We start from the raw sequence: 12835 nt of genomic DNA on the forward strand, positions 1-12835 counted from the left end.
ACCCCTATTTACTTTTAAAATCTAACACATAGTAAAGTTATGTGTTCCTGCTCCATGTATCTTGATATACCATACTTTCAATCAAAATTATATGCTTTCATGTCTGTCTACCCACTGAATGTGTGGTACCATGCACGGAGTTGGTACTCAAATGTGGGGGCAGGGTGTAAAGTCAAAAGATAAGGCTCTGTAGCTGCTAACAAATCTTAGGCAAACGATCTATTGCGAACCTGTGTAATGATTTAAACAAACCAACTGATTTTGTGGAACTACTTTTAACTCAGGCTACCAAATCAGGGGATGGGGCCGCAGGATGATCTTGGTGCCACACCACACCTGCAGTGTTATAGGAGCATCCAGCCCCCTCATAATAGGCTCTAAACCACCCAAGCAGGCGACTTCTCACAGCAGTTCGATGTGAGGTCCGGGGCAGCCACCGAGCTCCTCTAGCCAGGGCAGGCAACTGACCCATCTCCTAGAATTCAGCCAGCGACGAGCCACGCCGCCGGCTCCACTCCAGAAAACCCCGGCCGCAGAACGCAGAGGCCTCCACCCTAGGACGCCCAAGGAGAAGGAGCTGCTCCCTAGAAGCAAGATGGCGTCCTCGGGTCTCCCCTCCTTTCCCCAAGAACCCTTCTTGGCCCCCAGAAGAGAAACAAGACATTGCGGCGCCGACGCCCAGTTCCATGAAACTCCACGAGGCTGTAGCCACTCCTGAATTCCTGGGACGTGATTTCACCTCGCCCGGCGCAGAGATCTAGGGTTGGGGCCGCCGGAATAAAAAGGAAGCCGGGCCACAACACGCAGAAGGTAGATGCCGGCTAGCCGGCGCCCTCCCAACCTTTGTTCTTCAGCTGGGATCCCCATCTCTTCTCGGCTACGCCCCAAAACAGGAAGTCCCTCCCCCGCCGGCCCTCCCTGCTCCCCAGCGCCCCGGAAGTGCTCTGTGGCTGCAGCTGCAGAGCGTCCGGGAGGAGGTTGGAACTCTTGTGATCTGGGTGCACAGAGTCCGCCTCCTCCCCGTCTTCTCCTCCTCCTCCTCCTCCTCCTCCTCTTCCTCCTCCTCCTTCCCCTCCCAGGCACTGCCTCCGCCCGTCTGATTCCTCCTCCGTTGCTCCCGGCGCGGAGCCTTCCAGACAGGCGCGGGGGACACTTCGCTCGAGCTAGCTCAGTGCGGCTTCCGGTGCCCGCGGGGCGGTGGACTAGTGTGCGGTGCAGGTGAGTGATGGAGGGCTGGGGTGGGGGCCGCTCGAGGCCCAGGTGCTGGGCTTGCCAGGGGGATTTCACATCCCGCCTTCTACCCCGGAACGAGCCCCGGTTGGAATACGGGGCACCGTGATCGCTACTAGGAGGGCGAGTACACCTCCGAGGGCAGGTGACTGCGGCGAGGTACCCCGCACCCGGCACCCTTTCCAAGTTGGCCCCGTCTGCATGCAGGTCACCCTATCTCTGGCCCTGCGCGTCGAAGACCCCGCCTGGGCGGTGCCCGCCACCCCGCCACCGAAGTCCCAGCGCCACACTCCGCCCCTTTCCCCTCCTTCCCTTTCTTTCAACTCTTTGGCTGTTGTACAGCAGTTGCTTTTTAAGCATCTCCATCAGGGTTTTGTGGCAGTTAAAGGAATGGCTTTTTCAGACTGAAATCATTAGATTTTCCGCACTGAACTGGGCTTCTTGCACAGGTTTGACCCATATTCGGGTAATCCAGCCCCTAAAACGAAGAGGAGAATATAGATATTTTGACTGAGGGGTGTTTTCTCTGTAGTCCATTCCTAAAGGTTTTCCAGAAGGGAAAGATGTGATTTGTATGCATTAGTCTGGTCTATGTGTGTAAGTGGGCGGCGGTGACCTCGCAGTGTTGTTTTAAGGTTTAGGGAGAATTAAGGAGTTAACTGGCCTTTGCTTCGGAAACCAGAATGTCCAGACTTGTGCGAGCTCATCCAGGTGTCATGGAAGTTGTGTGAGAACTCCAGTGCCACGCCCTACACGTCAAGCCAAGAAACACCTAATTTACAAATTGTGTTTGGTGGTGGGGGGGGGGGGACCTTTATAAAACAGGTGTTACAAGTTAATTCCTGTCCTGAAAGTAAATTACAACTTTAATCATGTTCCAAAAGGTAACAAATTTCATTAGTGAACTCACAGTAGAAGGCATTCATTTTAGCTTATGTTTATTAATCTATTTAATCTTATTTGTGTTTTTCTATCTTTGTTAATACTACGTTACTGTAAAATGATTCTGACTCTAAAACATTATTTTTAGACTTTGAATTTCTTTAGGGCAGAAGCCATGTCTTACTCATCTCTGTGTTTGAGGTTGTGTGGTCCGGAACAAAGAAGTTATTCATTACTTTATTTTTTAAAAATTTTTATTTGTTGATTTTTAGAGAGAGAAAGGTGAGGGGAGAGAAACATCGATTTGTTGTTCCACTTTTTTGTGGATTCATTGATTGCTTCTTGTTTGTGCCCTGACCGAGGATGGAACCCGTGACCTTCGTGTAGTGGTATGACCGTCTTAACCAACTGAGCTACCGGGGCCAGGGCCATCCATTCATTTCTTCATTGAATGAGTGAAAGTGTAGGTGAGCTCACAGTTGCCTTCCAGGAGTCACTTTATTGGGCTAGAGTTTGTTTGTTTGTATTTTTATTCCAGTTTCCTGACACATGCAGACTTTGTTTTGTCTGTCTGTTCTTTAGCATGGTCAAAGAACATTTTAAGAAGAATTCTTTGCTGTCCTTCCAGAACTCTGTCATCCCCTGAGAGGTTAAAATTATATTTGGGGTATTGTGTCTGGATATTACAATAATTTGTGTATGGTAAAGGTTTACTACTTGAGCATGTTTGTCCAAGGTTATCAAGCAATGATTTCCTGGTGATAGTAGGTTTAAGTTTGGGTCAAGTTACCACCGTTTAGAAAATGAGGTGAATCACCGAAGTGCTTGTTGTGGCTCATTTTCCCCATGGATACATGAAATCCTGTGGCATCCGATATGACCTTGGCATAATTTACCAATAGCTACGTTCATATTTCTTTTCAGAGACCCAGATGTTGTTCTCTAGAGTGTCTGCTGAGTGTGCAGTGATTTGTATCATCTATTTTGAAGCAATTCTTCATACAACACTTTCTTCACAGGACCTTCAGGGGAAAAGGGCTAATTACAGGAAAATTTTGTCTACCATTTGTGGGGGAGGACAATTTTTATCTATAGATAGTTGGGTTATTTTCACTTTAGGGAGGTCCAGATAGAAAAGTGCTGATACCTTCTTTCTTTTACAAATATCTGGTGGTGGTACGCACTGGTTTTCCAAGCTTAGCTTCTACAGAAGGTAAATAAATGTACTAGAATCATTTCTTGTATATGTGTATATCAGTGTAATATGTACTAGTAGTCCTTACTAGTTGGGTGGCAAGGAAAATCACTTTAAAAATACTAGAATAAGAGGCTGTTAATGAGGAAAAAGATTATGATTTTGCAGAAGTAAGGAGACAGTATATGGTTTCCACTGTTGTACAGAATGTTTTAATTCTTAAGACATCTAAGGAGAGGGAAACCTGCAATTTCTTACCTCATTGACATTACCACTGTACAAAGGTCAGATTTCTCTTTTTGAATTCATCAACCCTCCTGATAATAACAGTCCTCATACTTTCATTGCCTGCCTAGCCCTTTGATAAAAGCTTTGCTTGTATTATTTCTAATCTCCATAATGCCTCTGCAAGAAAGATAATTTTCCTTCACTTTACTAAGTGAAGTTATTTGCAGGTGGCTAGGCAGCTAGTGTGTAGCAGAGTCTGGATTTGAAAGTAAAGATTTCTGAGAGTGTTGGTTATTGCAGTTAATCCAAAAAGGCTGAGGAAGATGAGATTCTGATCTCAGCACTTGGTCATGTGGGGGCTGGGGTTACTAGTAACGTTAGCCAGGTGGTGGCCCAAGGCAGCAGCTACTCTTCTGTTTTATCTCCAGTGTGCCTACAAACACAGTGTTTTATCTATGTGTGTGGTGATGAAAAAAGTGGTTGGGCATTGTTCATATAAATGTTGGGGAAAAGAGTATTAGGAACTCAACTCTGGTGTTTAACGACTGCTTTTTACCTCTGAAGTATCAGTATTTGAGATTTGACAGGACTTTTGAAAACCTATCTTTAGTAACCTTTCCTGAACGAGTATTGGTTTTTCTTTCACTAATGGAGATGGGAGAGAGGTTATGGGGAATTGGGAGGAACAGTAAAAGAAACTAAGGTGTACTAGGTCTGTTTTTACCATTTTAGACCATATATCATTTTCTCTTTGGGTTTAATATAGAGGCTTAAAGAGGGCAAAACTCTTGTAAGGTCTAATTGTTATTTGGTGCTAGAAAAATTCTCTTCACTGTTTCCAAATCTGTGCAGTTAATTTTTTTAATTAAAAAAATTTTTTTGATTTATTGATTTTAGAGAGAGAAGAAGAAAGAGAGAGAGAAACATTGATTTATTGTTCCACTTATTTATGCATTCATTCCTTGTTTCTAGTATGTGCCTGTCTGGGGATCAAACCCTCAACCTTGGTGTATCAAAAAACACTTTTAAATGGGCTAAATTCAGACCGAGGTGTTCCACTCTTGTTCTTTTTCTTTTTTTTTAAGTACATAGTTCTATGTAAAAACAGCTCATTATCAAGCCCTCAAAAGTAACAGTTATCCTATGTTTTCTTTTTAGCTCTAACACACTTTATTGCACTCATTAGGATTTCATTATAATATAGAAAAAAATGAAATTAAAGCTCTGAGTTTTTAAAAGACTTATGAGTAAATTTTAGAAGAGAATTTGTACTTTTGATTTAAATATACATGGAGGTGAAGACTTAATTCCTCAATGTCAAGAGGGTAGTCTGTACAAGCCAAAAAAGCAAATTTCCATAAATACTATGATACCATTCTTTTAAAAATTGTTTTTATTGTATTTTTTCCATTTATTCCCATTATGCCCTCTTTGATCTCTACCCCCCCCACAATCACCACACTGTTGTATATGTCCATATTCCTGCACCCCCCAACCCCAGCCCCCCAGAGATATCAGCCTGCTATCTATGAGTCTCTATTTTGCTTGTTCACTTTGTTCATTAGATTCCACATGTGAATGAAATCATATGATCTTTGTCTTTCTGACTGGCTTATTTCATTTAGCATAATGTTCTTCTGGTCTGTCCATACTTTTGCAAAGGGTAAATTTTTCTTTTTTCTTTTCTTTTTTTTTATGACTGAGTAGTATTCCATTGTGTAATTTACCATAGTTGTTTTATCTACTCACCTACTAGTGGACACTTGCACTGCTTCCATATCTTAGAAATTGTAAATAAAGCTGCAGTGAACATAGGGATGCTTATGTCTTTTGGGTTCCTTCGGATATATTCCCAGAAGTGGAGTCACTGGGTCAAAAGGAAGATCCATTTTTAATTTTTTGTGGTAACTCTGTGCTGCTTTCCACAGTGGTGGCACTAGTCTGCATTCCCACCAACAGTGCAAAAGGGTTTCCCTTTCTCCACATCCTTACTAGCACTTGTTGTTTGTTGATTTATTGATGATAGCCATTCTGACAGGTGTGAGGTAGTATCTCATTTTGGTTTTAATTTGCATTTCTCTGATGATTAATGACATTGAGCATCTTTTCATATGTCTATTCACCACCTGTGTGTCCTCTTTGCAGAAGTGTCTCTTCAGGTCCTTTGTCCATTTTTAATTGGATTTTTTATTTTTTTGGTGTTGAGTTTTATGTTTTTTATAAATTTTGAATATTAACCCCTTATCAGATATATCAGTGAATATGTTCTTCCATTCATTGGGTTGTCTTTTGATTTTGTTGACGGTTTCCTTTGCTGTGCAAAAACATTTTAGTTTGATGTAGTCTCATTTATTTTTTCTTTTGTTAATCTTGCCTGAGGCGGTAAATCAGAAAAAATATTGCTACGAGCAATGTCCAAGATTCTGCTGCCTATGTTTTCTTCTAGGATATTTATGGTTTCAAGCCTAACATTTAAGTATTTAATTCATTTTGAATTTATTCTTTTGTGTGATGTCGTGTCATTTTTCTGGACTTACCTAATTTTCCCAACACTGTCTCTAACCCACTGTATGTGCTTGCTTCCTTTGTCAAATATTAATTGACTATAAAGGTGTGGGTTTATTTCTGGGCTCTCTATCCTGTTCCATTGATGTTTGTGTCTGTTTTTATATAATACTATTCTTAAAGGCTTTCACAGCTAGAGTCCTGTACGAGATGCAGTAGGTATAACCCTTGACACACGTAATCTCTTTGAAATGTGGGACCTAGTTTCATTGCTGAATTCACTTATTGAACCTAAATATCAAGGTTTGACAGTGTCACCTTGAAGAATAAAACAGCAAGATTGTGAAATGAATTCTACTCCCAACTGCATTGTGAAGGTGAGGCAAAGATCCCAGATTTTCACAAAGATCATGATTGTGGTTATCTAAACCACAAGATCTCTTGCTTCTCTGTTCTTAAGCAGTCGAGTAGCTAGCACAGTGATGCATTGGAAATAGTTTTCCACACCACTGAGTGATTGCAAGTGCTTTGGTTCAGCTGCTCTGTCTAGATCTATGCCTGATTACTGCAGCAACCTTTTAGTCTCTGTTTGCTCCCTGCTCCCATCACCGCCCCCTCTTTTCTCCACACTTAGAGCAGTCATCATACTGTCCTGCTTAAAACCTTTTGCAGCTCCTTCTTGCCCATTAATAAAATCCAAACTGCTTTTATCTTTATTTACTTTTTTTTTTAAGTTCTCCAACATTTATTTTTGTAGGAAAGGAATGGATTTTGAGGAGGAAGAACATGGAGCAGAGAGGTATGGAATAGAAAATAAATAGAAATGGAAGCTGTTTTGCTAATTGTTTATAGCCATAACAAATGAATACAGAGAATGCCCTGTACAAATCAACACAATAAAGGTTCAAGATCAAGGTATTCCTTTAGGCAAGGCTGAAGATTTCAGTCTCTGGTATTTGGAATTTAGGCTGCAATCCTTGTTTTTGAATGGATCATTGGGGGTGTGGTACAGTCCACTTTTAAACCAGATTTGAAGAATGGCCACTTGGCCCAGGTAGAAGAAGATGAAGTATTTGAATTCATGTCCTGTAACTGCTGAAGTTCCTCCCCACAGTGCAGTGCCAGGTGGGTTTGTACTTCTAGTCAAACTCCTCCTTAGTATGGGTTGCAATATCCTTCTATATGTTATATTTCTTCAACACCTGAGTAGCACGTTCCATGGAGTCCTGTTGCATCTCCTCCAACATACCAGCATTTTTGATCACCCCCTTTCGGTCGCACATGGTTTTGGTCGCACAAGGTTACAGTGAGCAGGTGCTGGCCAACTGCAACCATCTTCTGGGGGAGGGGCTGGTGAAGCTCACTCCAGCAATGGCTGGAGAAGCCGTTGCTACTGAAGCCATGGCGCATCTCTATCTTTACTTTCATGTACAGAACCTTCAAGACCTATTCCTTCCTTAGCCCTATAGCCTCATCTCTTTTTCTCCTCCCAGGATATTAGTTCCTGTAATACCAGATTTCTGGAATCTAGTACTTTTCTCAGTCCCCCATTTCCTCTTCCTGTAATTATAGCCACTCATTCCCCTAGTCTAGTATACTCTTACTGGTACTTAAGAACTCAGGTCATATGTCTCCAAAAAGTGTGTCTTGATTATATTCTTTCTCTTGACACTCTTCTGCAGAAAGAAACAAAACAAATGAACAGCAACTCTCAAGACTGGGCTAGTTGCTTCTCTTATGTGCCACCATAAAGTCTGTTACAGCTCTTGCTATACTATGGACAGTATCTTCATGTGCCTATTGTAAATTTTGTTAACCACAATCCATAGTAACCTTATAACTACAAACACATACACTCTTAAAAAAATCTTCACAGGCCTTTATCAAAACCCAAACTTTCTCAGTTTGTGGCAGCCTTGTTATGTCAGTTATTTTTTCATAGCATCCCTAGGTCAAAAGAAACACATAACAGTTTAATTTCTTAAATAGTTAGGTCCAAACAACTTAATATGTATTTATGTCCTAATAATTTTGAAGCTACTTGAAAAAACTGATAACTTTCATTTAAACTGCAGAGTACTCCATTGTATGTGTCGTGGTTTGTTCAACCATTCTTCTATACTTGGACGTTTAAGTATTTTCCTGTATTTTTCTATTACAGATGATGTTATAATAAAAAACTTTGCATACCATATGTGTTTTTGTATTGTTGCAGGTATATCTTCAAGATAAATGCATGTATGAGATTTATTAGACATCGCCAAATTCCTGTCCGTATGCAGTTACTTGTACTCTATTGAATTCCAGCAGTAGGGTATAGGAGTGCTACAGTCTTGGTGCTCTCCCTCCCAGGAACACACCCCACCTTTCCTTTCCCTTCCCACACTTTGGCTTTCCTCTCTCCTATGCTCCAGGGGCCTTTCTTTGCCTCTGTGACTTGTTTTCTTGGCCCACTTCATCTGTGGCTCACTTTTACTACCTCTGTAACTTTCTAAATAAACTTTCTCATAATTTGAGTTCCTGGCTTTGAATTTTGGGGTTTTTTGTTTGTTTGTTTTTTGCCAAACTCAAGAACTGAGGTCCAAAATACATCATCTGCATATTGTATTGTGCTCACCACCCCACGTTGTCTCCTTCCAGCACCATTTATTCCCCCACACCCTATATTTTTTGTATTATAGAAAAACAAAAAAGAAAAAAACAGAAAGAAAAGTAAGAAAGCAAAGGGGGAAGAAAGTGCCACAGTCTGACCAACAGAGTATGTTGTCATGTTCTTGAATTTCTGCCACTCTCAAGGGTGAGAAATAGTGTCCTGGTATGGTTGAAATTTGTATTCCTCTTGGTACCAGTGAATAGAACATTTTTGTGTGTGTTTAAGGACCATTTCTTAACATTTTAAAATTCTGTGTTTCATATTGTCTATTTTCTAAATAATTTTTGGTCTTTATTTCCTCAGATTTTAAAAGTCCTTTATATTTAAGAATATTAGCCATTTAACTTTGACATATGTTGCAAATATTTTGCCCACTTGTCGTTTGGCATTGCTTACAGTGGGTTTTTTGTTTTTGTTTTTGCTATGGAAAAGTTTGTTTTTGAGTAGCCAAATATATTAATGTTAAATTTATCACATCTGGATATTTAGTTATAGGTAGAAAGCCTTTCCCTACCAGGTTATAGAGGAATTCATCCATGCTTTCTAGTGCTAATAGAGTTTCATTTTATTCACAGTTCTCTGATCCATTTGGACTATATTTTGGTATATGGTGTGAGAATGCATCTAATTTTATCTTTTTTCACATGATTATCCAGTTGTCCAGTGCCATTTCTTTAAAAAACAAAAGCAAAAAAACCCTTTCCCCCTTAGTCATACGAGATTTCTGGAGATTTACTGCTACCTTGCTGAATCCTTATTCTTTAAGTTACTTAAATCGTTGCTTCTCTTAGATCCAGGTATACTGTCCTGTCACCTGTAGACAGAAATTTTATCCTTTTCTTTTCCAATGTTTGACTCTCGTTCTTTATCTTATCTAACTGCTTTGATTAATATTTCCAGAACAGTGTGAAACGGCAGTATTACGTGTTTTCAGTCGATATGTTGATTGCTTTATTATATTATCTTCTCTGTGGATATACAGAGATGAATATTTGCATGTTAATTTAGCAATAGATGTGCCTTTCAAAGACTGCAGTCCTTCACTATCTATGTTAAGAGATGCTCAATGGAGATGGATGTGGTAAGAGGCACGAAAGGTTTAGTTTCTTGGTGGACAGCAACAAAGTACAAGCAAGGTTAGAACTGCTCCATGGTTTATGCAGCCAGTCCTGAGTTTTGTTCCTGCTTCTCCACACAGTTCTTCCAAACTTCATTGTAGTCTTCACTCAGCCAGTAATGAATGCCACAGAGTGACCACTAGGCTAAAGCTGCTATAGGTCTATGAAAATCTAAGGGCTCCGCCTCTAGGCTTTCTTAGTCTTAAGTGGCTTTTGTGTTTGCAGGTGAATTAGGCTCATCTTGCACTGATGTGGTTATGGCTTGGGTCTTTGTGTCTGTAGGTCATTTGGCAAGGCAAGTTTGTAGATGAGGTTATCTATTGGGATGACCTAGAGTACACAGCTGTGGCATGGTTCTAGACAAGTTTGTAGGGTCTGGATCATTTGACATTGAGGCAATTCTTTCTCCAGAATTCATTTATGAAGACCTAGTTCTCTAGCTGGAAGTGATGGGTTGGTATAGGATCAGTTGTTGGCCAAATATCCTGCACACACGCAACTATAGGCACACACCAGTGCTCAGTCTCCCAGCTTTTGGAGAGTTTTCATTTCACTGCCATCTGATTCATCCAGAAAGTTCAAGTAGCATATTTTCTGTAGATGCTTATTCAAGTTTATCTGGGTGCTTGTGTGAACTCCCAGTTCACATCTCATTGTCTATCTCTGCCATTCTAAGTATTTCCTTTCGCAAGAGTACTCGTGATAGGATATTTATTAATTTCTTGTCACTTAGGCTGGGGAGCTTCTCTTTAGAAGTTCTACAATTCTCAGTTCAAGGCCTCTTGTCCATTTTTGCCATGGTAGGAGTGATGGTAGTTGGGGTGTTATCCTGCAGCCTCTCAAGGTTTGGCAGGTTCACACGGGATTCAGGCAGACAGAAGAAAAGTACTGGAGCCTGTCAGGATATCTGACATGCCTTTATTCTGGGGTGGGGCGATCCATGCACGCTGTAAGCCACATGTTACACATCGGGAAGTACCTACTCCCTTATATACTAAGTGCACACAAAGCCAGCAAGGTGCCAATACTGACCTTCAGTTATATAATAGAGCTTCCTTCATTCTACACATGCAAGCCCTTACTCAAGGCCACATGAACACTGCCAAGCCACAGTCGCCCAGACATCCAGGTGGGGGACCCTGACTGATTCCATTTCCCTACAATCCACCCCTTCAGGTTCCTCACCGTACAATCTATGTGAGGGTGTGTTCTGCGAAGGTCCCTTGGCAAGGAGGGCAGAGCCCTGCACCCAAATGCCACAACAGCAGTATAGACTACAGCAACAAGCAACTAGGAGACAGGCAAATAAGGCCACCCCCAGGTACAATGGCTAGTCCAATTCCCAGACAAGTAAGGCTACCCATGTGAGCCATACACCTAGAGGGCCCCTGTGAGAACTGCAGCCCACATGTTATTTGGCACTTTCCAGTAATGCTTAAAAGTCTGCTTCTGACACAGACGTATCAGAGTCCAGCCCTCTTGGGCTTGTCTTTTGAGGTTCTCAATACACAGGGGGGCTGGTTCAGTCCACTCCATGGCCTCAGCCGTTAGCCACCCCAAATCATTCCATATGGAGTAGCTGACTAACAGCTGGGGTCAGTCATTCTGCTACTCTGCCACAGTGTAGATGTTGGTCCAGGTAGCTTTCCATAAGGACTGTGCACTCTTCCACTCGTGTTGTAACCAAGTCCAATTTGAGACAAAAGCTGGAGAGATGTACCATGGGAGGCCGACAGCCTTGCCAAGGGGGATTTCAGTGCAGATCCAGCATGCTGATTGGTTAGCCACTGAGGCAAAGGTATGTACCCAGTCAACTAAGGTGTTACTAGGCACCCTTTCGCACCCTGGCTAGGGGTTCAGCATCTGCTTGCAATAACAGTGGAGAACTCAGAATGGGCCATAAGGATATCACAAAGGTGCCAGGGAGAAGCATTTCATGGTCTTCTGGCCCTGGATATGTTACTCGCAAGATTGGGGGCTGTGTCCCAATTATCCAGGGCACTATTTTCAAGTTTCTCTCCACCTCTTGTCCCCAGGGGACAACATGAGCCACCCAACGCATGTAGGAGACTTTTTATCTCCGAAGGCCACATCCAGGTGGCTGTTTGTCCACGCTCCAGGACCTCAGATGCAGGCAACAGAATGTTTCCTTGTTTTCCTATGCCTGGTTTCAGCAAAGCATCTTTAGTCTGTACCTGTAACTGAATTGGAGCAGCAGTCCAGTAGAGTGACCCGTCCAGTGGACCTGGGCCCCCCTCCTACAACTCCTCGAGTGTCACCCATAAGCAGCGCAAAAGCACTCTAATGCTGCTATTACTGCTTTCTGATCCAGGCTTGTAGGGTATGCAGCCAAGAGTCCAGTGGCCGTGTCCACACATGTGATTGCATACCTATACTCCTCTGAACTAGGTAGGGGTCCAATCACATCAACCTGCCATCGGGGCAGTAGTATTCATCCCCGCATCACCTGTCCTGTGGTTCCCACAGTCCTCCGTGAATGCTCTTGTGAGCAGACAACACAGGTCTCACAAGCTTCCTGTACCTCTGATAAAGTGACAGGTAAACCCCAAGTTTTTAATAGTAGACCACATGGTCTTCTACTGCCGTCACCCTTAGTGGGGAGCAGCAACTGAACTCGGGGGTGCTTAGCATGCCCCCACAAAATAGCTTTTACCACTCGCACCTGCAAGCAGAACTTCCCCACAGTGGTCTGCAGCCACACTCCTTGGAGCACATCAATGCCCAGGATATACTCAGAAATGGGAGACTCATAGTACACAAGTGTCCAGTACCCAGGGAGAGCTGTATGGGCTGCACTGTGCCCCCCATGATCATCAGTGGAGGCCTTAGGCCCTGGAAACTTCTCAGGGTTTCCATACAGAAGATTCTGCCTGTGTATCTGCTAAAGCTAGGAATTGCTGGAAATTTGTAGGGACCACACCTAGGTCCTAGTCACCCGCACGGGTTCACTTTTTTGCTGAGGGACCTAGGGGGCTCAAGACATTGTCCCTCCCACCTGCTGCT

At 42.6% G+C, this 12835-nt stretch overlaps 1 protein-coding gene and 1 pseudogene across 4 annotated transcripts in view; one reads left to right on the plus strand and one right to left on the minus strand.

Moving 5' to 3' along the window:
• Positions 1-384: 384 nt before the first annotated feature.
• Positions 385-12835, plus strand: part of RALA (RAS like proto-oncogene A) — an 88017-nt gene continuing 75566 nt past the window's right edge. For 2 of the 4 annotated variants that reach the window (XM_024558303.4, XM_053926361.2), the window contains exon 1: positions 947-1218. Coding sequence is in view for 1 of the 4 variants with exons in the window: in XM_053926362.1 (XP_053782337.1) it covers positions 815-1218 (404 nt within the window). In the remaining 3 variants the exon portion in view is untranslated. Of the gene's footprint in view, positions 1219-12835 lie in introns of all 4 variants that reach the window. The other 2 variants (XM_053926362.1, XM_024558299.4) reach the window with 2 other exon arrangements.
• On the minus strand, positions 5725-8012 carry LOC112302796 (dynein light chain 1, cytoplasmic-like; annotated as a pseudogene).

Source organism: Desmodus rotundus, chromosome 6 (assembly GCF_022682495.2).
Source record: "Desmodus rotundus isolate HL8 chromosome 6, HLdesRot8A.1, whole genome shotgun sequence".
In the NCBI taxonomy this organism is placed as follows: domain Eukaryota; kingdom Metazoa; phylum Chordata; class Mammalia; order Chiroptera; family Phyllostomidae; genus Desmodus; species Desmodus rotundus.